The 24,161-nt window shown below is 40.8% G+C and overlaps 1 protein-coding gene across 1 annotated transcript in view; it reads right to left on the bottom strand.

The window, feature by feature from the left end:
- AMFR (autocrine motility factor receptor) overlaps positions 1-16,537 on the bottom strand; it is a 43,489-nt gene extending 26,952 nt beyond the window's left edge. The window contains exons 1-4 of the mRNA XM_047078425.1: positions 16,220-16,537; positions 7,317-7,409; positions 3,578-3,742; positions 2,144-2,296 (exon numbers count right to left, since the gene is read on the bottom strand). Of these exons, the coding sequence (XP_046934381.1) occupies positions 2,144-2,296; positions 3,578-3,742; positions 7,317-7,409; positions 16,220-16,474 (666 nt within the window). The 5' untranslated portion in view covers positions 16,475-16,537. The remainder of the gene's footprint in view (positions 1-2,143; positions 2,297-3,577; positions 3,743-7,316; positions 7,410-16,219) is intronic.
- Between the last annotated feature and the right edge of the window lie 7,624 nt (positions 16,538-24,161).

A 24,161-nucleotide genomic window follows, 5' to 3' on the forward strand; every position in this document is an offset into this window, starting at 1 on the left:
CACAGAAATTGATATTTAAAAAAGTCCTCTTAAACTGCCAGAATAGAACTATTACATTGTTTGAGATCTGGAAATTCCAATTTATAAATAGAAAGTATTTTACAAAGAGAAATACTATAAATATAAAAATATGATTAAGTTTAAAACATGAAATCTGTAACATGATAAATTATCTTAAAAAATCAATACTAATGAACTAAAATAAGGGGCACCTGGGTGGCTCAGTCGGTAGAGCATCTGACTTCAGCTCAGGTCATGATCTCACGGTTTATGGGTTCGAGCCCCGCGTTGGGCTCTGTACTGACAGCTTGGAGCCTGGAGCCTGCTTCAGATTCTGTGTCTCCCTCTCTCTCTGCCCATCCCCCACTCGCGTTCTGTCTCTCTCTCTCAAAAATAAACATTTAAAAAAATTAAAAATAAATAAAATAAAAATATGTACTATAGTATAATCCAATAGGCCTAACTTATGTCTTTAAGTATACCTTTTCCAAAGTTTGGCCTAATATTAAAAGTAAAGGGTGTCTCAGTTCATTAAGTGTCTGACTCTTGATTTTGGCTCAGGTCATGATCTCATGGTTTTAAGATCAAGCCCTGCATCAGGCTCTATGCTCGTGGAGCCTGCTTAAGATTCTCATTCTATCTCTCTCTCTCCACACACACACACACACACACACACACACATACACACACTCCCTCTCTTAAAAAAAAAATGCAAGAAAACCAGAGTATCATGCAAATGGTGATTTATAATAAAATATATTTAAAGCAAATTAGTAACATAAATCAGTGCAAAAAAACTTTTAAACAGATATTTTCAAGAGAAATATACACATGCAGAAACTATTCAACTAGAATTGCAAATGTTTTTACTAAATACTTAAATGCTCCTTTCCTAATTTTACTTATACTACATTATATTCTGAAATCAATGCTATTAAGCAAAAAAAAAAAATTTATTTGTTCATTTATTAACTTATATTTTAAAGTAAACTCTACCCCCAACGTGGGGCTCAAACTCACAACCCTAATCAAGAGTCACACACTCTACCAACTGACCCAGCCAGGTACTCTAATAAACTTGAACCCTATTCTAACAAATTCCCAAACAGTAGTTCAAATTTAGTGTTTTGATATTAGTTAATTAGCTTTAACAATCTATTGTTTCATTCTTTTTCATTAATAGTACCAATTATGGTAAAGATAAAAGTATTTTGCCCTTGGCCTGAGGAAAAAAAGCAGATATAGCAAATGAACATAAGGACATCCAAAAAATTTTTCTTTTTTTTTTTTTTTTTAAAGCTTATTTGAGAGAGAGAGAGTATGCGTGCACACACCAGCAGGGTAGGGACAGAGAGACAGGGAGGGAGAATCCCAAGCAGGCTCTGCATTGTCAGCATAGAGCCCGATGAGGGACTCAGACTCACAAACTGTGAGATCATGACCCTAGCCAAAACCAAGAGTCAGATGCTTAACCAACTAAACCACTCAGGAGCCCCCCAAATTTTTATTTCTAATGAAAAAAGCTGGTATATTCAAAAAGTAAATTTAAAATATACATGAATATCTCAGATTATTCTTCCAAAATAAAAAAAGAACTTATTTATGCTATTCTGTAAAATATTATGTAAATAAATAATTTATGTCCTATATAAAAAAAACCCAATTATAGAGTATTTCCTTTTTAATCACCACCAATCAGTGTTCATTACATCTGAGGGGGAATAATGCCCTTCCTACTAGGGAAGGATGGCACCTTGGATGTCACCACTGCCCGCTCTGGAACCTTAAACAGTTCACTGCACCCTCTATGCCTGTTTCCCCACTCATAAACAGGAATAATAAAATGAGTCAATACACATAAGGTATTCAGAGCAATCCCCAGCATACAATAGGCACTATAAAAATGTTGGCAAAAATAATTACTTTATTACGTTGTAGCAAGGATTACATAAAGTAACACACTTTTCCCTTCAATATCAGTATCCAACACAAAAGCAAGGAATTCAAAATATGCTTGTTAACAACAAAAGACCAAATATCCATCAGTCACTGCATGAGTGAAAATAACCTGACAAGGATCCTCTTGCTTCCTTGAAAGTATACTGGAATATGATCAGAGCAAAAACCTGCATCCACATCTTACCTCTGCTGCCATGAAAGCCAGTGTATGCATCCCGTGGGTGTAGCCTGTGACACAGCAGACAACTGCTAATCCACAGCAAGAAAGCAGCATCGCGATCAACAGAGACAGCACTCGCCCATGGCTGCTCATGGGTGTGGTGGGGGAAAAGGAGAGCTGAAATGTACAAAACAGGAGAAGGAAGCTCATTCTTCTTCACTTCAGTGTTAAGCTTCACTGAGAAACTCAAGGTTAATCTTGGTGTCTTTGCTCAGGAATCTGTGCTTAGCTGCGTGGCCATAAGCATCCCACTAACAGACAGTCAAAATTCTCCAACCGACCTAAATATGAGTATGAGCTGATATTTAAGAGATCTGTATCACTTAATTTACAGAAAGTAACAATATACATTATATTTTTATCTCAAATTCTCCAGGATCCTCCTACCAGTGGGATTATAAGCCTCCCCAAGCAATTTTCCAAGGGTATATCATTCTCTTTTTCAACATTCAACAGCACTCCAGATTGCATCATGTTCTGTTGTGTTTCTTTCTGGATCTTGCTGTAGAGCCCTCCTCCTGAAAATTCACTTGGAGAACGTTCCTACAGTGTTTAGGGCTGGGACAGCAGAAATGTAATCCAGGTGCAGAGCGCCTAGATCACAATGCTATGTTAATAGTATACAAGGAGAGGCCACAGCCAGGAACAAAAGGCTGGGGCTGGGACTCTGAGCAGGAGGGTGGAGATAACAAACCAGTTAGGGAGGTTGGGCGCTCCTGTTCTTGACCCCTTAACGGCTTTCAGACTGAGATGAACTCACACAGAGGTGCAAGGACCACCTGGTCCTCAGGGACCAGGGGCAAATAAGGCCCCGGAGTGGGTTTAGCTGAGGGGCAAAACTGTAGGTGAGATTTCCCCAGGACCCATGACATTAGTTTGGGTGCCCTCAGGAGTGTGGGTTCGCCTGCACAGCTCTGAAGTGGAGAGGCAGATCTTGTACCCAAAGAAGGATTCGCTTCTCCCGGGACCCAGGAAGCCAAGAGAGCTAATTGAGTCCTGGCCCAGGGGTAGAAACAGCATAAACCAGTCAGTAGAAAAGCTCCAAGAATTAGAGGAAAAAAATGGAAGGAGACTAGAACAGAAAATATCTGGAAGACAGCTACTTGTTTTCAGTTTATATATTAAGCTTTGCTTGAGCTGTGATCAAAACAGTTTGTGTAGGTGAACTGACCCCACATGGGCTGTAACATAATATGCTATTGGGTAGGGGAGGAGACATGTTCCTACATTCCTTGGCTGCTGCAGGAAGTCCCTCAAGAAACAGGCAGTGGCTACCTGATCAAGGAACCTTGCCTGGAGACCTCCGTGGGACATGCCCTTTATGGCTCATTCATCTTACACAATCCAAACCTGGCAAACCTGTGACTAAACAAGCAAAGAGCATGGCTAAAAACTCACATATTCAAATCGGTCCTTGCAGAGCTGAACCATCAGATGCAGAAATACAAGTCCAGCAAACCAGAGGCACCACATGACCACCTCTTCCACTGTTTGGACATTCAGCACACCAAAAATGAAAATGAACTTGTAGAAAATAAAATTCCAAAACTTGTCCTTGAGGTGCTGAAAAGAAAAATATTTATAAAGGTGAGTACTATTACATCTAACTGATTGACGAGGAGTTAACATAACAAAAACTGGCCTCCCTGGAGAAAATATTCTACATTCAGCTTTCTAATGTTTTCCACAAGAAATTATAAGGTAAAGAAAAAAATAAATCCTCTGAAGAATAACGCTAAGGCTTCTAGAAAATAATTTGTAGACTCTGGATTGTAACCCTGTCAGTTATAAAATTTTAGCCAGTAAAAGGGAGTGATACTAGTCTAGTACCTTGTATATTAAGAATGATATACTTCCAACACAAAATTTTAAAAAATGGTGAAGGCTACAAGTATCATTTTTAATACTTCTGTTCTCTTGGACTCTTAAACAGTAGAAAAGATTAGGTTTTTTTTTTTTTTAACACCTTTTTGATTAAAAAACAACATATGCTTATTGGCCAGTCTATACTCAATAGGAAAAGCAAAACAAAAATGATGCCTTAGCATTTTTATGCTTTTTTCTTGTCTTCTTCCTAATGTGCAAAAACAATTTTTGTACATTGCTTTATTTCACTTATTGTGAGAACCTTACCAATGTCAGAGAATAATCTGTGAATACACCATTTTGGTGGTTACAGGTAGACAATAAAAACAACTTCGTTCAATACTGTTGGATATTGTGCAATATCCAAAAATATTGCAATGAATATCTCTGCAGGAGTTTCTATTTCTTCAGCATTATGAAATCAAGGGTGACAAATGTTTTTATGGTTTCTAGTAAGTACCATCCACCTGGTTTACAAAGAAGTTAATAAATGTACTGCTCCTGGGAGCACTGGGAGAGTACATCACCTACAGGGAGGATAGCTAGTTTTTAAAATCTTCACTACCCTGGGACACCTGAGTGGTTCAGTCAGTTAAGTGTCCATCTTCAGCCCAGGTCATGGTCTCACTGTTCACGAGTCTGAGCCCCACGTTGGGTTCTGTGCTGACAGCTCAGAGCCTGGAGCCTGCTTCAAATTCTTTGTCTCCCTCTCTCTCTGCCCCTCCCCAACTAACGCCTGCTCTCTCTCTCCCTCTCTAAAAAATAAACATTAAAAAAAATAAATTAAAAAAAAAATCTTCACTACCCTGAAGAAAAAGGGCAACGAGGGGAGTTTAGCCATCAGATATTAAAATATACTATCAAGCCATCTGTGGGAGGGGTAGGAACTGAGGAAAGAAGAATGAAATAGGACTTCTAAGTACATTTGTATAAATTGTTCTGAACCATTTGCTTCGCAGATTCAAACAACTGAAACAGAAAACAAGCAAAACTGAATAGAAACAGAAATAATGGAGTCTGAATGTATAACAAGTGAATGACTACAGAGAGAGAAGAATACTTTTGAGAACTTTTACACACTGTACTCTATACATTTGCACAGAGAACAATTGGAACTAGGAATCTTTGGTGAAGGCTTGTTTTCAGATCTGGCACAGGTAAAGTACAAGGTGAACCCAGGACATCTTATGCTGGGTTTTGAATCTTCACCCCACCATCTATCTGTTGTGCAATTTTGGACAAGTCACTTAACATTCCAGTGCTTTGGTCTCCCCATCCGTAAGATGGGCCTTATTACTCCGGGATCACAGAATTGTGGGAGGAACTAAACATGTGTACTGTGCTTGGACACGTGCCACGGTAGGCTTTTAAAAAAATTCCTTGTTCTAAACCTCCATCCATTTTTACCCCGTCTTCAATATTCAGTGTCTTTGCCTCTAACGTGACTATTTATTGAGCTTCCTTGAACCACCTACAGAGCAAACCTGTGTCAGTTCTGCAGAGTTCTAACTCAAACTGGCGCCTGATAAACGCCCCTGGATGACATTCATCAAAAAATAAGTCGTCACAGTGGTGAGAACACCATAATGGCATAATGTGTATAGACATTTTGAATCACTGTGTTGTACACCTGAAACTAATGTAACATCGTGCGTTACCTATATTCGAAGTTTTAAATAAGTAAATAAATGAAATGAAAGATGTGATGTCTACCGAAAAACTGAAAGTAGAGTAACAAATGTGTTCATTACCTCTAGGAATTGTAAAAGTCTCTGTAATGCTCCAAGGTTATGTTTTCTGTAAATTTTGAACTGATATTTAACATTTTAGAAAAACGAAAACCATAGATCAGGTCCACTGGTGCCAGGTCAGTCCACCAGCATTCAGACGGCTTGCCTGGGCCTGACCAATTTCTGGCCTGCAAGTCAAAAGTTTTTCTTGAAAAAGAAAGAAGCATCAGAGCGCCTGGGTGACTCAGTCAGTTAAGTATCCAACTTTGGCTCAGGTCCCATGGTTCGTGAATTCAAGTCCCACATCAGGCTCTCTGCTGTGAGCACACAGCCTGCTTCAGATCCTCTGCCCATCTCTCTCTCTCTGCCCCTCCCTTGCTAGTGCTCACTCTCTCTCTCTCTAAACATTTAAGAAAGAAAGAAAGAAAGAAAGAAAGAAAGAAAGAAAGAAAGAAAGAAAGAAAGAAGAGAGAGAGAGAGAGAGAGAGAGAGGGAGGGAGGGAGGGAGGGAAAAAGAAAGAGGCATCAAAAGGAGCTTTTTGTATCCCACCAAAGAAATGACAATCTATTGATGCCATTTGGGAGACCTCTGGAGTTGATATTTTGGAGAAAGAGCTCAATACTCACTAATGAAAACTCTCTGGGAGAACAAACAGTCCTGCTCATAACAGCATCCAAGGGCTCAACCACACAGTTACCTCATTACAGCTCTGAACTAGGACCTCAGCTGACTTGATAATAGAGGACTTGGGTTGAAAGGGTAAAGAGTGAGACCAATGTAGGTTCATGCAGCAGCTTCCTGTGTCTTATCACCGGAGGAAGGTAAAGTAAAACATAGTTCTGTTTGTATGGTGTTGTGTTAAGGCCAGTTCTAAATTCTTATTTTAAAACACACCATTCCACATTCTACACTAAAATCCTTGGGGGACTGCCAATCTGTCCAGTACGCTTGTGGCACATTCTTTATCCGAAGCACGTCCTGTTCCTATACGTGCATATTCTGGGAGTATACGGTCACATAAGAAAATGTCCTTGCTCTTGTGAAGTACACAGTGAAGCATCTGGGGATACAGGGGGATGATGTCCATAACTGACATTCAAATGGATCAGAAAAAAAACATTTAATATAAATAAAAGGTGAATGTTAAAGCAAATGGGACAGAACATTGACAACTGTGAATCTAGATTCAGGTGTATAGAAGTGCTTCAGAGTATTCAAGCTACCTTTCTGTAAGTTTAAAATTATACCAAACACTGGGGCACCTGGATGGCTCAGACGGTTGAGCATCCAACTTTGGCTCAGGTCATGATCTCACAGTTTATGAGTTTGAGCCCCGCATCAGGCTCTGTGCTGACAGTTCAGAACCTGGAGCCTGCTTCAGATTCTGTGTCTCCCTCTCTCTCTGCCCCTCCCCTGCTTGCACTCTGTCTCGCTCTCAAAAATAAATATAAACATTTTTAAAAAATTAAAATTATACCAAACACAAAGTTAAAAAAAAAAAATCTGGTCACTAGAATCCATCCTTGCCATTTGGACTTACCTGTCTCTCACTCACTCGAAGAGGGCCAAACACAATACACTGGATTAGTTTAGCCACCAACATCAAAACACAGCAAGCAGTATTTACTAGAACCTGTACACAAACCAAAGAAAGAAAGTTTATTTCCTCCTGCTAAAAAATAAAAACAGCTCTAAAGATTTTGTATTCGGAATTCAGCAATCATTTCCAATGACTGAGCCTCTCCAGTTCCCTACCAACACAAGTAATATTTGAAGGGGCACACTTGTATGGGTGGTGGGAATAGAGATAAGGAATGGGGAAGAGAGGCACCAGCTTAGCAGCCAATTCACAGAGCCCTGTCCCAATATACCATCCAGCAGGCCACCTTCCCCTTCAGTCTTTACTGAACTGTGTGTGGTAAACTTTGTACTGAATGTATAAAACTATATGCACCTTGTAAGCCATACGTATCTCCTAGGTACATCACTTCCCACATTAAGATTTTGAAGAAAACTTTGCTAGAAATGGAAATTATCATAAACTAAAATCCAGCATCTACATATCTTGCTCTGCCCTGCAGAAAGGAATAGCAGGTGAGGAGGAGAGGGTTAATAGTCACATAAGAATCACAAGACCATAAAAAATAGAGAACTCATATATATATATGTACATATGTATGCATATATGTATTTTAATGTACTACAATGGGATAATCTGCCAACCAAAAGATAAATGTTCCCCATGCTTGGCGTTGGCCTTCAAGTAAAGGTTCTGGGGGCATCAGAGGGTAATGGAATCGAGAAACCAGGAAGAAGGAAGAAGGAAACTAGCAAGGGGGTCTGAGAACTGGAAGGCAACCAAGAGACACCAATGCAAAACCAAGGCCTTCTTCAACAGGAGGTGAGAAATCTTCTCTTTTCTTAGGTAATTAAGAGAATGGATATCCCTAGACCTAAACAAGAAATCTAATGCTCACAAAATGAAAGAGTTGGCTGCCCTTGACCAAGAGGCTAGGGGGGCACATCTCACCACTGATGCTCAAATGATTTTTAAAACTCTGCATGACCCCAAAAGCCAAAGGGACCTTGATAAAGACAGTAAACATGACTTTTATTGAGAAATGAAATTAATGGAATAGATGGAAATGAATGGAAATTAACCCCAACTCCATGTAAAGACTGCTTCAAGCTTTGATTCATTAAGCTTATAGGAAGGTGGCCATATTCTTCCTGGGTCATTCTTCCCTCTTCTTTTAAAAGAAGCAAATGATACTATGGAACTTAAAAAAAAAAAAAAAGATGACAGAAGAAGTAATATAAAAAAACAAGCTCCTTAAGAGCTCTTCAGGTTCCCCTTAGTATGTCACACCATCTACCCCTCTGGGAGAACATACGTAATGGGCAGTCCTGATTCATTACAAAAAGGTTAAATTATGTTTAGTCCTATTCTGCCTGTCTAATGGGGCAAGGAAATGTGTGATATATTTTTAAAGAACTGAAAAAAAAAATAGTTTGGCTGAAAAAAGAAACTATTCTCGTAATTAAATCCTTCAAATAACCAGGAAAAATAATTAGTTATCCAAAACATCCTATATCCCTAACTTGTGACTCCAGTGGAACAGCCCTATTCCAAACGGTCCAACAAATAGCTTAGGATACTAATTTGCAAGGAGATGAAATAGATGTCAAAAAGATCACTATCATTGTACTCTAAACCAGTCAATGGGAAGCTTGGTCATGTTAATTTTAAAAAACTTGATAAGACAAAGCAACCATAACCCTTCAAGCCACATCTCCTAGCTGAGCAGAATTTTTTTTTTTTGTTTTTAAAGTAAACTCTGCCCCCATTGCAGGGCTAGAACTCATGACCCTGGGATCAAGAGTCACATGCTCATTGACTGAGCCAGCCAGGCGCCCCTGAAAAGAATTTTTTAAATCAGCCAAACATCCATCCCCCAACCTAATTATAACACAATTTTTAAAAAGAATTCTTGCTGGTTTTGCAGGTGGGCATAGCAAATAAAGAAATGACTCCGCACATTTAGCACCTACTTGTTCAAGGCACGTGGGACGTTAAGAGAAATGAGGGAGCTCTGCACCCTGCATTAAAAGAGCTTTTAGAATCTGCAGGACACAGAACTTGGTAAGCATCTAACACACCAAGCAGGCTGCAGGGAGAGCCATCGGTGCAGGAGAAGAAAGTAAATTGAGGGCCACGTAATCATTGCTCTATCCAAAAGCACACTCTAGCACATCTTGGGTTGCAAAACAAAAAATAAAGTATTATTTACTATTTCTGTTACATTTCTTCAGGTTCAAAAATACAGTTCAAAAAATTAGCATCATTTTTTTTAAAAAGTGAGTCTGTCATAATCCCATCACTCATAGATAATCATATCTTACTTAAATTTCAATGAAAGATTTAAAAATTAGCCAGGGTAAAAAGGAAAAAAGGCTTGAGAAAATACACTGATATTAGAAAGGGAATTTATGTAAAAAGAAAGAGCTAATCCTTTTTGACCTTTATATGAAAGCCAGGCTACACAGAATTGGAAGCAACTAAAAATTATTTTAAGATGATGAACAAAGTATTTTTAAAAACACCTTAACAATTATTAGTAACTATTTATTCTTTGTCTATTTATAGAAAAATTACTTAATATATAATAAATTCTCAACTTTAAAACTGATTAAGCCTTGGGGCGCCTAGGTGGCTCAGGTCATGATCTCACGGTTCGTGGGTTCGAGCCCTGTGTCGGGCTCTGTGCTGACAGCTCAGAGCCTGGAGCCTGCTTTGGATTCTGTGTCTTCCTCTCTGTCTGCCCCTCCCCTGCTTGCACTCTGTCTCTCTACCTCTCTCAAAAGTAAATAATAAACATTAAAAAAAATAACAATAAAAAAATAAAATTGACAAAGCCTTGAAAATGTGCAAATACAGAAAGCAACCTAATTGTAGCATTCTCCACTTAAAAGCAAATCCCACCAACTATACTTCAATTAAAAAACAAAATCACTTGCACACAAAAAAATTTTTTTTACCATGCTTCTATGTGTGAGCATTTGCTAAACTGCACACTGTATAAAATCATTTGTTCCTGGGCCTCTGAATAGGAGACAAAGATAAAGAAATGGCAATTTCTTTCTATTGGGTATAAGTGGTATTTTCTAACTAAAATAAAGTATGGCATTCTAAAAAATTAAATCAATACATTAAAGCAAATCCCAAATCAGATCCCATTAGGTCACCAGCAATATTCTTACAGAAACACTTTAGCCCAGATGTAAATCCACAGAACCAGGACAAACCTTCTCACCTCCAATAATCAAAACGAGGTTCACCTCTAGCAAGCCCAGTCTGACCCCCTTTATCCACACAGACCACAGTAAAAGTACTAACTTCATTTTATTTGTTCTGTGCAGCTAGCTAGTTTTTCCTTGCAGGCAGAATCCAAACTTGACTGTAAGGATAAAGGGTTCGCTGGAGCACTGTTGACTGACAGCAGAAAAATGGAACACAATTAAATGTCCATCAGAGATACAAGTTCAATAAACTGAAAGAGGCATTTGGTGGAATACAATAAAGCCAGGAAAACTGGCTCAGCAGCTTTTTATTTACGGGTACTGTATGGAACCTTCAAGATCACTTGCTTACTGAGAAAAAAGCAAGGTGTAGAAAAACTATTATATGCTTGCCTGTATGCAAAAGAGAAAGCATGTGCATACAGACACGCATACATACTTGTATAACTGTAGATGTGCAATGTGCCAAGGACTTAATCACCTGGGTGTTTCTCGGTCCTCTACTTAACACTAGCACTAATTACAAGAAAGTGGTAATGGCCACTTCTGGGAAAGGGAAGCAGAAGATTTACTTTTCACTGTACATCACTTGTGTACCTTTTGACTTCTGTACCATGATCATGTATTATTTTTTTAATTGATTTTTCTAAAGTTTAGAGTCTATTAAACTTTCTGACCAGTTCTGAAATTCCACATTTATTTTTCTCATCATATGATGGGAGACTGAGCAAATGGGGTGGCCTCAATTATCTTGTTACATGGGTATTTCTACTATATTAAAATGCTTCAGAAATGTTTCTCGTATCTACAGCAATGTAAAAACTTTAAATAATATTCTTTAAGTCCTCACCAAACTTCTTTATTTTGTATCTAGTCTACACAAAATAAGTTTTGTGTGTTCCTGAGCAGTCTACGACAGAAAATGTCAAGGCAGTAGTGACCCGAGGAACACCTATTTAATCAGGCTTAACGTAATTCCTCTTAAGGCCCCATAAGAAAACTCCCCTCCCACAGTGGTTCTGCTATGCTACTTGAGAACAACAGAAACGAAATTACAAGACAGTGTGCCCTGAGAGGAAAAGAGAAGCAAGCAATAACAAACAGATTAGCCATGTTTATCACTGTGTAATTCTGGAGGTATTTTTGATCCTATAAAATGCTGGCCACCAATGGGGTGTTATTTATAAGCTTGTGATAAAATGTAGTTAAGCTACCAGGAACGGTCTCCAGGCCAGGATCAATATGGTATTTCTTAGTCTCCTACTTAACACCAGTACTAACCACCACCCCCACACACCATTTGTCTGTCTCTTCTCTATAAGGACAAGTGGAATATGTTCTCTCTGAAGGCTCTCCGTGACCAGTATAAAACTCGACAAAATGCAAAGATGCATACTCCCCCTTTATTACACGGATGATCATGTTCTTCTTTTCACAATGTCGGGGAAATAAGTGAGTTTATTTATACTCATCATGCACGTAGCAAGCAATCAAATCATCTCTTTCTCCTCCTCACCCTGAGGATCTTTTCTATATTTCTAAGTTGTTTATCTAGGCTTATATCCTCTTGTTTAGAAGTGTAGTCTTTCTCTCTAGCTGCCCCAACATTTCTAAAGCTAACATTTTTCTCCAAACTTCTTTGGAATATTCAACTCATAAAGACTCAAACCTAATAAATTACTTTCAGTTCTGGAGTTTCATAATTATATGAAGATGAACTCTTTAAAGCAGGAGTCAGCAACTTTTTCTCTAATGGGCTATCAGACAATAAATATTTTAGGCTTGGTAGGCCACATGCTCTCTGTCACATACTCTTCCCCTCTAAAAAAAAAAAAAAAACTTAAAAAAATATAAAAACCATCAGGGGCACCTAGGTGGCTCTGTCGGTTAAGCAACTGGCTCTTGATTTCAGCTCAGCTCATGATCTCATGGTTCATGAGGTGGAGCCCTGCATCGGGCTCTGCAACTGCCTACACAAGGCCTGCCTGGGATTCTCTGTCTTCTTCTCTCTGTCCCTCCCACGTGCTCCCCCACTCTCTCTCCCTCTCTCTCAAAAACAAATAAAAACTAAAATAAATAAATAAATAAAACAAAAATATAAAAATCATCATTAGCTAATAGACTTGTAGAAAATGGGCCAGGCCAAATAGGCCACTGGAGTTTGCCCATCCGGGATCACAGCGGTCAGGTCACTTTTCTCCATTTTCGTTTTTTTTGGTGATTTTTTTTCCCCTAGAGACTTCTATTTAAATTATTTGATTTGCATACAACTAAGTCAGAACTTTAACACTTATTTTGTATTTCCATTTCTCCATTCTACCATGTCCTGCTCATATAATTTTAGAAGCAGATCTGTAAAAAAGAAAAAAAAAAAAAACAGGAAGGAGATACAATGAAAATAACAAGAATAAAGAAGGGGAAAAGCCAAAAACACCTGTACAATTCAAAACAATAACAGAATGGATCAATAAGGGAAGTGACATCTGAAAAGTGTAAAATAAGCCTAGAAATAAATAATGAAACCTAATCTCAAATGAAACTTTAGAACGAAAGTTCTAGAAAGACATGCGGAAACAAGTGATCCCATCATCCCTAGGATTTGCCAGGGTAAGAACCCTGGAGCCTCCCCTCGAAACAGTTATGCTCACCCCAGAGGGCCGCCTGGAGATACCCGCCTTGGGGGAGGCCATCTCCTGGCCTCTTCCCATTCTACATGACTTGGTCCTCACCACTGCTGCCACAGGTCGCTCCTGAGAAAATCACCTCATCATGCCAGCCCCTCCTCCCCTCCGCCCCCACTTAAACCCTATAGCCCACAAAATAATGTCCATACTCCTTAACAGAGCTGTCAAGGTTTACATAATCTGACCTTGGCCCCACATCCTATTCTCCCTAATCCATTTCTCAACCATTAGTGTGCCTAAAATCACCTGGAACATTAATCAAAATGAAGACTCCAAGGTTCTGCCCTTCCCCCTGAATCAATCCCTAGAGAGAATCTGAGAAACTGTATCTCACAAGTACCAGGTTGCCAGAGGCCCACAGGTCCACACTTTGAGAAATACATGTTTAAACTTTAGAGGGGTTGGTCACTTCGCCCACCTCCTGTGACTCCTGGGTGTCCCCTTTACTTTCCCAAAATCACTCTTAATCATAAGACCCAACGGAGTTTTAATTTAAGAGCCCAGTTTATGGGCTGCTCTGCATAGGCCGCGCACTACCTTTCATATGCTGTCTGAGCTTCACAGGCTCTTTTCTCTACTTGGAACACACACCGCTACTTGCTCAGATCCTTCTCACCTCCCGAGGCTGGGTTCAAACACCATCTTCCACGCATCCTTCCCCTAGGCATCACTTTCTCCTTCCCCCAGACTCTGCCATATCTTCTTTATATATCTACTATCACTCATCAAATTTTGCTTTATTTGTATACGGATTGCTTTGAGGGAAGGGGGAAAGGTTCACAGCTATGCCTTCCAGAGTGCCCAAAAATGGTACCACTGAAAGGTTTTGAGCGAGTTTGTTAATCAAAAACGCCCTGAGATGCTATCAGACCTATATTGATTTAAATGGTGCTCACAAAGAGAAGTTTTAGAGATTCCAATAAGCCAAACAGCAGCTAACAGGATTTGCAAACTGGCAGAAAGATCAGTTTTTGTTTTGTCTTGCTTGGTTTTTAAAAAATTGAATCTGAATGTCTTTGGGCAGGACCAAGGCCCCACCGTATATTCACTCAACAATGCTGTCAGGCCAAGGAAGCAGGCCTTTGAAGACTGGGAGTCCCACTCAGCTACTATGCAATGGGTGATGAGGAAAACTTACAGGGGGTCTGAGAAACCAAGGAAGACCAGCATCAAAGTGTGAAAACCATGAGGAAAGATGTTAGAAGAACAGTAGGAAGATCAACTGAAAAAGGGAAAAAAATCATCAGATTAGGAAGGAATGATAAATCTGCTTCAGGTAAGACCTCTAATGAAAAAGATGGGGGAAAATGGCTATGTTCGTAAAAGAAATAATTTCTGTGGGAAAATCAACAGGCTTTATGCAATGTTTAATGAAGAGATGTTAACCTTGGAATTTGAACACAGGTTTTGTAAAAACAAAATCTCCTGGAGGGCAAAAAATCGTTAAACAATGCTAGTAGCCGCTATATTCTACAGTGGTTCCTTCTTATTTATGTCTTTTATATCAAAGACTGCATTGTAATCTTGACATTTGCCAGAAGTACTCTTGACATCGATGTAAGCTGTTTACCTGCTAACTCAAACGAAAAAACAGATCTGAGATAAGACGAGAGACGGGAGTTGAGTTCTTTCTCTTCTCCCTTCTTCTCTACTGTTTACACAGTACCCACCTCAGGTACACAGCAGTGAAAGAAGAAAACTTCACCCTTCACTGCCTTCTACTAATCTCTTCATCAGAAGGACCAAGAGACGTAATCCACAGCCCCCCGAGTTCATAAATCCCACTGCTTCCTGATGAAGCACAGAGGGATTAATTATAACAAATGAGTTGTAGATCATTCTCTATCCTTGGAATATTAATCTTAGTCATTTACAGCCTACTCTTAACCCCAAATGGGAACTGCAGAAGACAAGCCCCAAGACACCACAGCAAACCCAAGTGACAGACTTAAATCCTGGAGCAACTTTTCTGATCACTGTGTGTATACATACATGGCATTCAAGGCCAAGGTGGAAGCGAAGTTCTTTAGTCAAAATACTGTTGATCTGCCCAGCCTGAAATTATCTGTCCTAACAAGCGAAACCAGCACTTAGGGCTCGTAGGTGCTGCTTATCTTGCATTGACAGACAAACTGAAAACCCTGTTGTAACATGGATCACTAAATGGACAGGTCCGGAGTGAAAACGATGAGCCTGTTCTTGACTCCGAATGTTTTACTGCCCTCACACATCAAAGGAAACCGTCACGAATCATCAGGTAAAAGCAACAGGAAAGGAAGCACGGTTTGTTATGTGTGTGTTTGACCCAAACAGGACAATCACATCCTAAATGGCCAAAACGAGAAAAGTTGTGGGAGCCGGCCTCCCTCCTGAAAGAAATGTCCCAGCACACCCAAATGCGTACAGCTGTCCCAAAGCCAACATCTGATTCGCCTCGGCCCCCTCCTCTTTACTGGAAACCCGCTAACAACACTCCGTGCCGACCGAGTCAGAAAAGCCTTTCAACTTCCCTCCACAATTCACTGGCCCACTGGGGTAACCGGCTGCTGGAGGGCTTCGAGTTTCCGTCCCGGGGTCCCTCGGTCACTCCCCCCGTCCCAGCACCTCGCCCCTTCCCCTCCTCCGGCTGGACCGCGCGCCCTCGCGTCCTCCGCACCTCCACGAGCCCCGTCCTCAAGCCTCTCTCGGGTCGCCCCCGCTCTCGGGCGGGATGATCTCTCTGCGTCCCCCACCCCCACCCCGGGCCACCTCAGCACCTCAGCCTCCGGGAGGGCAGCAAGCTGGCGGGAGGGCAGCAAGCTGGTGGGAGGGCCCCGCCCCCCAGGCCGCGCACCCCGGGACAGAGGGAGGCGACCCCGGCCCAGCCACGCCCCCCCCGCACATAATGGGTGACATGGCGCCCCTCCCCCCGCCCGCTCCCCCCCCCCCCCCCCGCGGCGGCCCGGGCAGCTTCGCTCACCCACACGAACAGGCTGTCCGAGAGCAGGTACTGGGCCACGTCGCGGGCCCGGGGGCCGCCGGCGCTGGGCCGGGCGGGCGCGGCCGCCTCCGTCTGCACCGGGGCGGTTGGCGACTCGGGCTCCCCGGGCCCGGCCTCGGGCTGGCTGAGGGCGCGGTAGGCGCTGACGATGGTGCCGAGCAAGGCCAGGCCGCTGAGGCCCGTGTAGGTGCGGAGGCTGGGCCAAGGGAAGCGCTCCAGGAAGAGCAGCGGCATGGCGGCAGCGGCGGCCTCCAGGCCCCAGGCCTCCCCGCGCTGCGGCCGGGCTCCCGCGGCGGCCTCGCGAACGGTGCCCTCGGGCTCTGGCGTCGCCGCAGCCGCCGCCGCCGCCGCCGCCGCCGCCGCGCCGGGCCGGGCCGGGCCGCTCCTGGCCGCTCGCGCCGCTCCGCCCCGCGCCGCTCCCGCTGCTGCCCCTGCCGGCGCGGAAGAGCCTCGGCGGGCTCGGGGCGGGCCGCCGCCCCCAGCGGGGCGCGGGCGGGACGGGCGCGGGGGCGCGGCCTCCGTCCCCCGCCCCCAGCAGTCGCGCCGTCGCCAAGCGGGTGAAGGCCCGGGCCACAGGCTCTGGGGCCCAGCACCCAGCATTCCTATCCGCCGACACCCCAGCCGGGCCGGGCCCGCGGACATACAGGGCGCCTGGCCGGCGGAGCAGGAGCGTCACGCGGGCCTGACGGCGCCGGCAAGCGGTCGAGCCCAGGCAGCGTCGCGAGTCCGCAGCGCGCGGGGACCCGGACACTCGCCCCTGGGTTTCCTTAACAGTTACCCCGTCCCGCTTAGGCGGGTTACCCCTGAGTACCCCACTGGGCCTAGCAGCTTCCCTCGTGGTCCAAAGAGGAGATGATGCTTAGGGAATAAGAGAGGCTAGACCCTAAAGGAAAGAATATTAATCAACAGACTGAAATGTATCGCCAGTTAGGTGATCTTAAGGTTTTATTGTTTACTAGTAGCCTCCAGAAGAATCTACAACGGACTTAATTCAGCAGGAAATAAAAATGTGTTCCCTCATACACCAGGAATATAAAATAGGAATATAAAATAATGCAGCTTCTTTGGAAAATTGTTACTTCCTCAAAAAGTTAAACACGAGTAACCATTTGACCTAGCAATTCCACTCCTAAGTACATACCCAAGAGAAATGAAAAACGTTAACTCCACAAAAAATTGTACACAAATGTTGGTAACAGAATCATTCACAACAGCCAAGGGTAGAAAGAACGCTAATGTTCCTCAAGCGATGGGTGCATAAATAAGGTATAATCCATACAATGGACTATTATTCAGCCATGAAAATGAGTGAAGTAATGATACATGCTACAGCACGGAGCAACCTTGAAAACATGCTAGTAAGTAAAAGCCTCACACAAAAGGCCACACATTGTGGGTCCATTTATATGAAATATGCAGAATGCGCAAATACATGTATAGAAACAAAACACACGAATGGTTGCTGGCTGGGAGGGGTGGGATAGGGTGTGGTGGGGAGGGGGAGGCCAGGGATGAGGGAATTGGGGGGTAAAAAAATATGGATTTTTAAAAATTGCAATGACTCCACCACTCTGAATATACTAAAATTCATTTCACTGTACACTTTAATAAAGCAGTAACCAAAAAAAAAAGTGCTATACCAAAAAAATGTTTAGCTCGAGGGTCTTACTCCTCATCATATCCCCAGGGTCTAGAATTGGGCCTGCTCCAGAGTAGGTGCTCAGTATATATTTGTTAAATCTTACAAACTTTCAAAAGAAAAGGACTAAACCATGTTCAAGGTCTCTTCTTAAGGTTATTAATTAAAATACAAGGTTCTCTCAAGGTTATTACCATCCACTTTGGAATTGTTAGAAACATCCTATTAAAGGGCCTGTGATGGAACACAATTTGGCTTTTGGGAGGATGGGGAAATTACTTACACCACACACACTCTTCTATGTGAAGTCTATATGAATTTTAGGCTTCAGCTCCCTTTGGTTTTCCACCTATAGCCATTTGATTAAGATGCTCCGCTTTCAACTTTATTGGTAAAATAAAGGAAAGCTTTATTTTGAAAAATGAGGATATTTTCCAGGGAAGTAACCATTCTACTATATTTGAACTCCCAAGATTTTTAAATCACAATACTGGGCCATCTATATTCAATCCAAGTCAAAATACAGTAACAAGATCCCACACACCAAACTTGTCCAGTCACCATAAGGGGGGTTGCTAATAGATCTGCCTATATATATATATATATACACATATACATATACACGTATATACATATATATACATACATACATATGTATATATATGTGTGTGTGTGTATATATATATATATATATATATATATATATTCCACCAACATTCCACCATCTGAATTCTAAAGTGCTATACTCTTCCTTGAACTATATTGAGATAACCACTACTTTCAAAGTGTTAAACCTTAGACAACCTGTTTTCTGTAATGACTTTGTAAAACCCTTAATAGCAACTTTTTAAAGTTCTGACTACATAAAAATTATAGTCTAAGTTTGAACTTCCTGAGGACTCAATAGGTGAGATTAGCCTAACTATATGAAATAATTTATTTGCATTTTAAAAGATTTTTTATTTATTGGGAGAGCACACACACACACACACACACACACACACACACACACACACACGCAAGGGAGGGGCAGAGAGAGAGGGAGAGAATCTCAAGCAGGCTCTGAACTGTCAGCACAGAGCCCAATGAAGGGCTCAAACTCACGAACTGTGAGATCATGACCTGAGCCAAAATCAAGAATTGGATGCTTAACCAACTGAGCCACCCAGGTGCCCCAGCATTTTAAAAAATGTTAAAGGTTTGTGCCTGAATATTTCACTAGAATAATTAGTATTTGTTCTACCAACATTTTTTTGCTCTCCCACTCCAAGAAGGTAGCCAGGCTTTTGCACATTCTTCTCTCAAGGATTTTTTAGCAAGGTCAAAACTCGCCTTCTAAAATCTACCAGCACTTCTGGTTCTTTGCATTGTCTCCTACTCCCTGAGAGGACCAGGGGAGAAGGCAAAACACAGAGCAATAAATACTTAGTGTGCCCAGCAAGACTGAACATAGGTACAGGGACTACCTTTATCAGTTAAGTCCTCAGGCCCGAATGTGGCAGGAAGTCAACCACACCAGACCTTAAAGAGCTGGTCCAGCTTAGACAAAAGTTATCTGTAGAGTCCATGAGGGAATCTAGAGCTCTCTGCACCCCCACCCTCATTTCAGAGTACCATTTATGCTTTCTGGATTCTTCTGAGACTTTGGGCCCCAAAGTCTCCCAATAATGACTAAAAGACTGAATTTTCTGCCTTCTTAAGATGGTAACTGTGATTTAGCTTGAGTTAAAAGAAATTTTTTTAAAAGTATCACTTCAGACAAACCAGAGTTTGTGTGAATTAAGATTCACACCTAGATACATTATTGGTATTTACTCTTTTTAACTATCTGAAATCCTTTCACATTCGTGACTTCATTTGATTTCACTGTACTGTGAGAAAGGCTGAGTAGTTTTGTTGTTGTTGAAGATTCTCAACATCCTAGAAACTGAATTTCATTATCTAATCCAGTAGCCTTAAGTATACTCCCACAGAATTCTGGTGTTTCGTTAGCGAGACCAATGTGTCCCTCTACTAAATCTAGCAGAGGGAGAAAAATAACCAACTCAAGTTGTAGGTTAAGAAGTTAATGGACATATTTCAATTTGGGGCTTTTCTTTCATAATTTTTCACAGCTTTTTGGTACCTGCCATAAAATACACAAGCAGTAAAATTTTCAGAAAAGTCTTACAGTAACTTTATCAGTTTTTACTCAACTTTTGTTCAGATATAAAATCTTACGGCTGTGGTTTTATTACACACCTGTTCCCATCTTTTGGGCACGCTGTTGCTATTTAAGATGCTGAAATTACATTACACAGTATTACATAAGCAGAAAGCCTGGTGTCTGAAAAAAAGACTTAACGGAACCAACACTCTCTTTATAGGTGAGAAAACTGAGTCGCCAACAATACAACAACACACTTAACAAAATTATGGGACAACTTCTAAATCCCAGGGTTCAGGTTCTAAATCCAGTGTCCCCCTTCACAATGCAGGAAACTAGATCTGCCTAAGACCACGGCTAACACACAATGGAAGAGTGCCAGGAGAGAGCAATATCAATGTCCCAGTTCTTCAGGCCCTTGCTATTCTGCCAAGTTGTCTCTTACCTAATGGCCCCCAGCCAAGGACACTGAAAAAGAAGCATGCAGGATTTCTAATTGCGAACTAAGGTTAGTAGCCACACACAGAGTCATTGTTTTATTTTTTTAATTGAAATGACAATAAAATAAAATTTAAAAAGAACAGTGACCATTTTAATCCAACTTTTACTTTACAAATATAAAAATATAACCAAAACTTCGAACAGTTTCTTTTATACATTTTCTGTAAGTGTAATGCCATAAAAATTCTCAAAGCCAAACCATAAACAATGCTTGTACACTATGATGTAAACACAGTAACCAAAAGTTTTTAAGTGTTTAAGTGCACTGATCTCTCCCTCAACAGAGAACGTAATACATTTTCCCCATTTTTGTCTAGTTCTATGTACAATCTATCACTAAAATACAAATTACACCTAAACTGGCTACATCTAGACTCACTTAGGTTTTAGTCCATTTTTTTGTTTTGTTTTCACAAAAACAAGCTTGATAAATACGAGCTAATATTAAAATGTCTTCTATGGCTCAAATTATAGTATTGTTTTTCATCATCTATCTAAACAACAAAGGCAAACTACTTTAAATGAGTCAGTTTAACCCAAATAATAAGTGATGCAAAGCAAGTGGAACAATTATAGGAAATCAAACTTTTGCTAGGGAAGCAGACTTGTAGTACAATGAAAACCCACTAAAGCTTCTCTGGTGAAGCTGCAAACGAAACTGCACACTGTCTCAAATAGTCGTAGTGACCAGGAGGTACTGTCCTGAACACTAAGAACCAGTAAGAACATTAAGTTTGAGAAACTCCAACGTGGAAAAAGCTAATCTAGGCATTTCACCTCAAGTGACTGAGCAAGTACTCAAAAATAAAGTCATTAAAAACCGCAAGCATAAGAGTCACATCATTTAAGAAGGGGAATTTTTAAGCTGCTAATGCTTGCTGGTCTGTTGAATTTAGAGGACCTCTACCTACCTCTCTTCTAATTAAGCATGAAGAAAGACTGGCGAATTTGACTATGTTTTATCTAAATACATGCTAATTTAATGGAACCCGTAAAAAAACAAAATAATAACTGAACCATATAAGCTAAGATGATAAAAAATAAAAAATCTTCCAGATCTCATGTTATAAAGTACAAATTCATAAAGAGAATTATCATAATGCCATTTTAAGTATTATCTACTTATTAAAAAACCACAATAGTCTTCATCACTTAAAAAAATTTCACTTTTCTTCAAAGGGATGTCAATTCTAAATATGACTGAAAACATCTGAGTAAAACTTCTAGTTTTTCCTCCAAGCTATTGAATATTTTCCAGTGCCATTTAGCAGATTTATATACAACATGCACTACTTGGATTACTCTGAAAAAATAACACGACATATATTGTACTCCTACAATGCAAAAGAGGACTCTCATCTATAAACAAACCTGAAACATAGAAGGCATTCAAAAATACAAAATCGGTTCAAGAGCTCATTTTAAAATTATTCCGTATTTAATATGTAGAGAATGAGAATGCACAATTTTAAGACTGTTAGTTTTTGCAGAGGTGTGTTAAGAACTTACATTAAAAGAGCTTAGCGTTAAGCAATGCCCATGTACCCTCTTCTAATGTGTAGGAATACATCAGATTTGAATTTCCTAGTTCTACTATTTCCATCAGGAAACCCAAAACACCAGAGTATTGAGATACAACCGTAACTGACCAGTTCAAAGACAGTTTAAAACATTTGTGTTTGTGTGTTGTCAGTTTTACATCCCAAACCAGATCTTTTTACATTCTAAGGTTAGTAACCCAGACAGCTGAAATCAAAGGTGTTTCTTACCTCGGCCCCAACATATAAATGATGGACTCAAGTACTTACACTGTGAAGTAGTGATCAAGAATTTCTAGGTCAAAGCCTATGTTACAAAGGACATGAGAACCTTCATATTAGATCTCTTCAACTTATACAGCATTTTATAAACCACACGAACCCACCTCCTTCCACCATCCCAAATGACAAATACTAGCCTAGCACATCTGAAATGTGGTTACTGTAGCCTTTCACTTGGATGCCAGAAGCAACCAAGAAGGTGGACTGGATTAAGCTGTCTCCATCTTTGCCTTCCCCAATCTTGACAGGGCTCAGCTAATCAGTGAGCTCACCAGGAAAATTATAGTAAGTTATAAACATATTAATGTAAACCAGAGGAGTGGGACTGTTAGCCCTTGAGGGAGATGACTATCCACAGAATTAGTGGCTTTTTCAAAAAAACAAACAAATAAAAAAATCACTAATCATTTTTGGTCCTAAAGCCTGGTGGTGCTCATGAGCATGGTCACAATCACTACTTGACACATAACCTTGTGATGGTTTGATGGGACCTCAACTAAATAAAATTGAACCTTTACTAATATAATTGCTCTTGGTCTAATTTTTTCAAGTCTCAATAGGGAAGAGTATGCAATGTACCTTTCAAATCACCCTACGTTCAGGAGAAAAAGCCTGTGATCACTACCATAAAGATATAAGAACTATGGGGCGCCTGGGTGGCGCAGTCGGTTAAGCGTCCGACTTCAGCCAGGTCACGATCTCGCGGTCCGGGAGTTCAAGCCCCGCGTTAGGATCTGGGCTGATGGCTCAGAGCCTGGAGCCTGTTTCCGATTCTGTGTCTCCCTCTCTTTCTGCCCCTCCCCTGTTCATGCTCTGTCTCTCTCTGTCCCAAAAATAAATAAACGTTGAAAAAAAAAATTAAAAAAAAAAAAGATATAAGAACTAATCAATATCTGTTCATTTCTGTTTATCTATTAAAAACTATAGCAATCTGTCTTAAGTAGTTGCATCTTACAAGATTTCCTTTTCACCAGACCTACCATCAACAAGTGTGCTACAAGGCATATACACAAAATACTTTGGCCATTAAGCTATGACACAGCCAACAAACTCCTTTGCCCTAGGAGTCTTTTTTTATTCTCCCAAATTTGATCCTAATTTAGTAGTGTTATTTTAAAGAGCTTTTAAAATTTGGTATTTTTCTCTTAGGCTGATAAAATCTATCCCCTATCCTGTCCTCATATTTCAGTTGATTCAAATTATTCCAAAATATTTTTGAAAAGGCTTATGTCACTTGCTAAAACCAAATTTTCGTTTCTATGGATATAAACTGAAATGACTAACTTTGCAATCCAAAGAGCTCAAAACCTAACAGACCCACTTTTAGAAACTTCCTTTACAGACCACTATTTTACCATGACTAAGAATGTCACAACACAAATAATTAATACCTCCATTATGTGAAGGAAAAACATCTCAATCAGCTCTCAATGGGTCTCTTTTTATACCAATTCCCACAAGTTTCCCTAAGCTAGCCAATTTTAATGACTCCTCGTATGTTTAAGGTCTGTTGCTTGCGAACAAAGGTCTGAACGTATCAGTATAAAATGTACAAGTCAGTAATATACTGGGAGCTCTGCTGTAGTACAATTCAGAGTGCTTTGTTTCAGGAGTTACACCTTGGGATCCATCAAGCAAATCTAGTTCCCAAAAATAACATAGGTTCCTCATCACAAAAATCTAGAACACAGTCTTGGAGTATACCCCAACTATGACCTCAGAACAAGGGTCCCATAAACTCAACTGACCTAAATCTGCCATTGTCTTTAAATATTCATCAGCCTACGAGGGGGGAAAAAAACCAGTCCTCACCTG

Source organism: Lynx rufus, unplaced genomic scaffold (assembly GCF_022079265.1).
Source record: "Lynx rufus isolate CCGP_SWC_20201006 ecotype Redwood Valley unplaced genomic scaffold, mLynRuf1.p SCAF_16, whole genome shotgun sequence".
Lineage (NCBI taxonomy): Eukaryota > Metazoa > Chordata > Mammalia > Carnivora > Felidae > Lynx > Lynx rufus.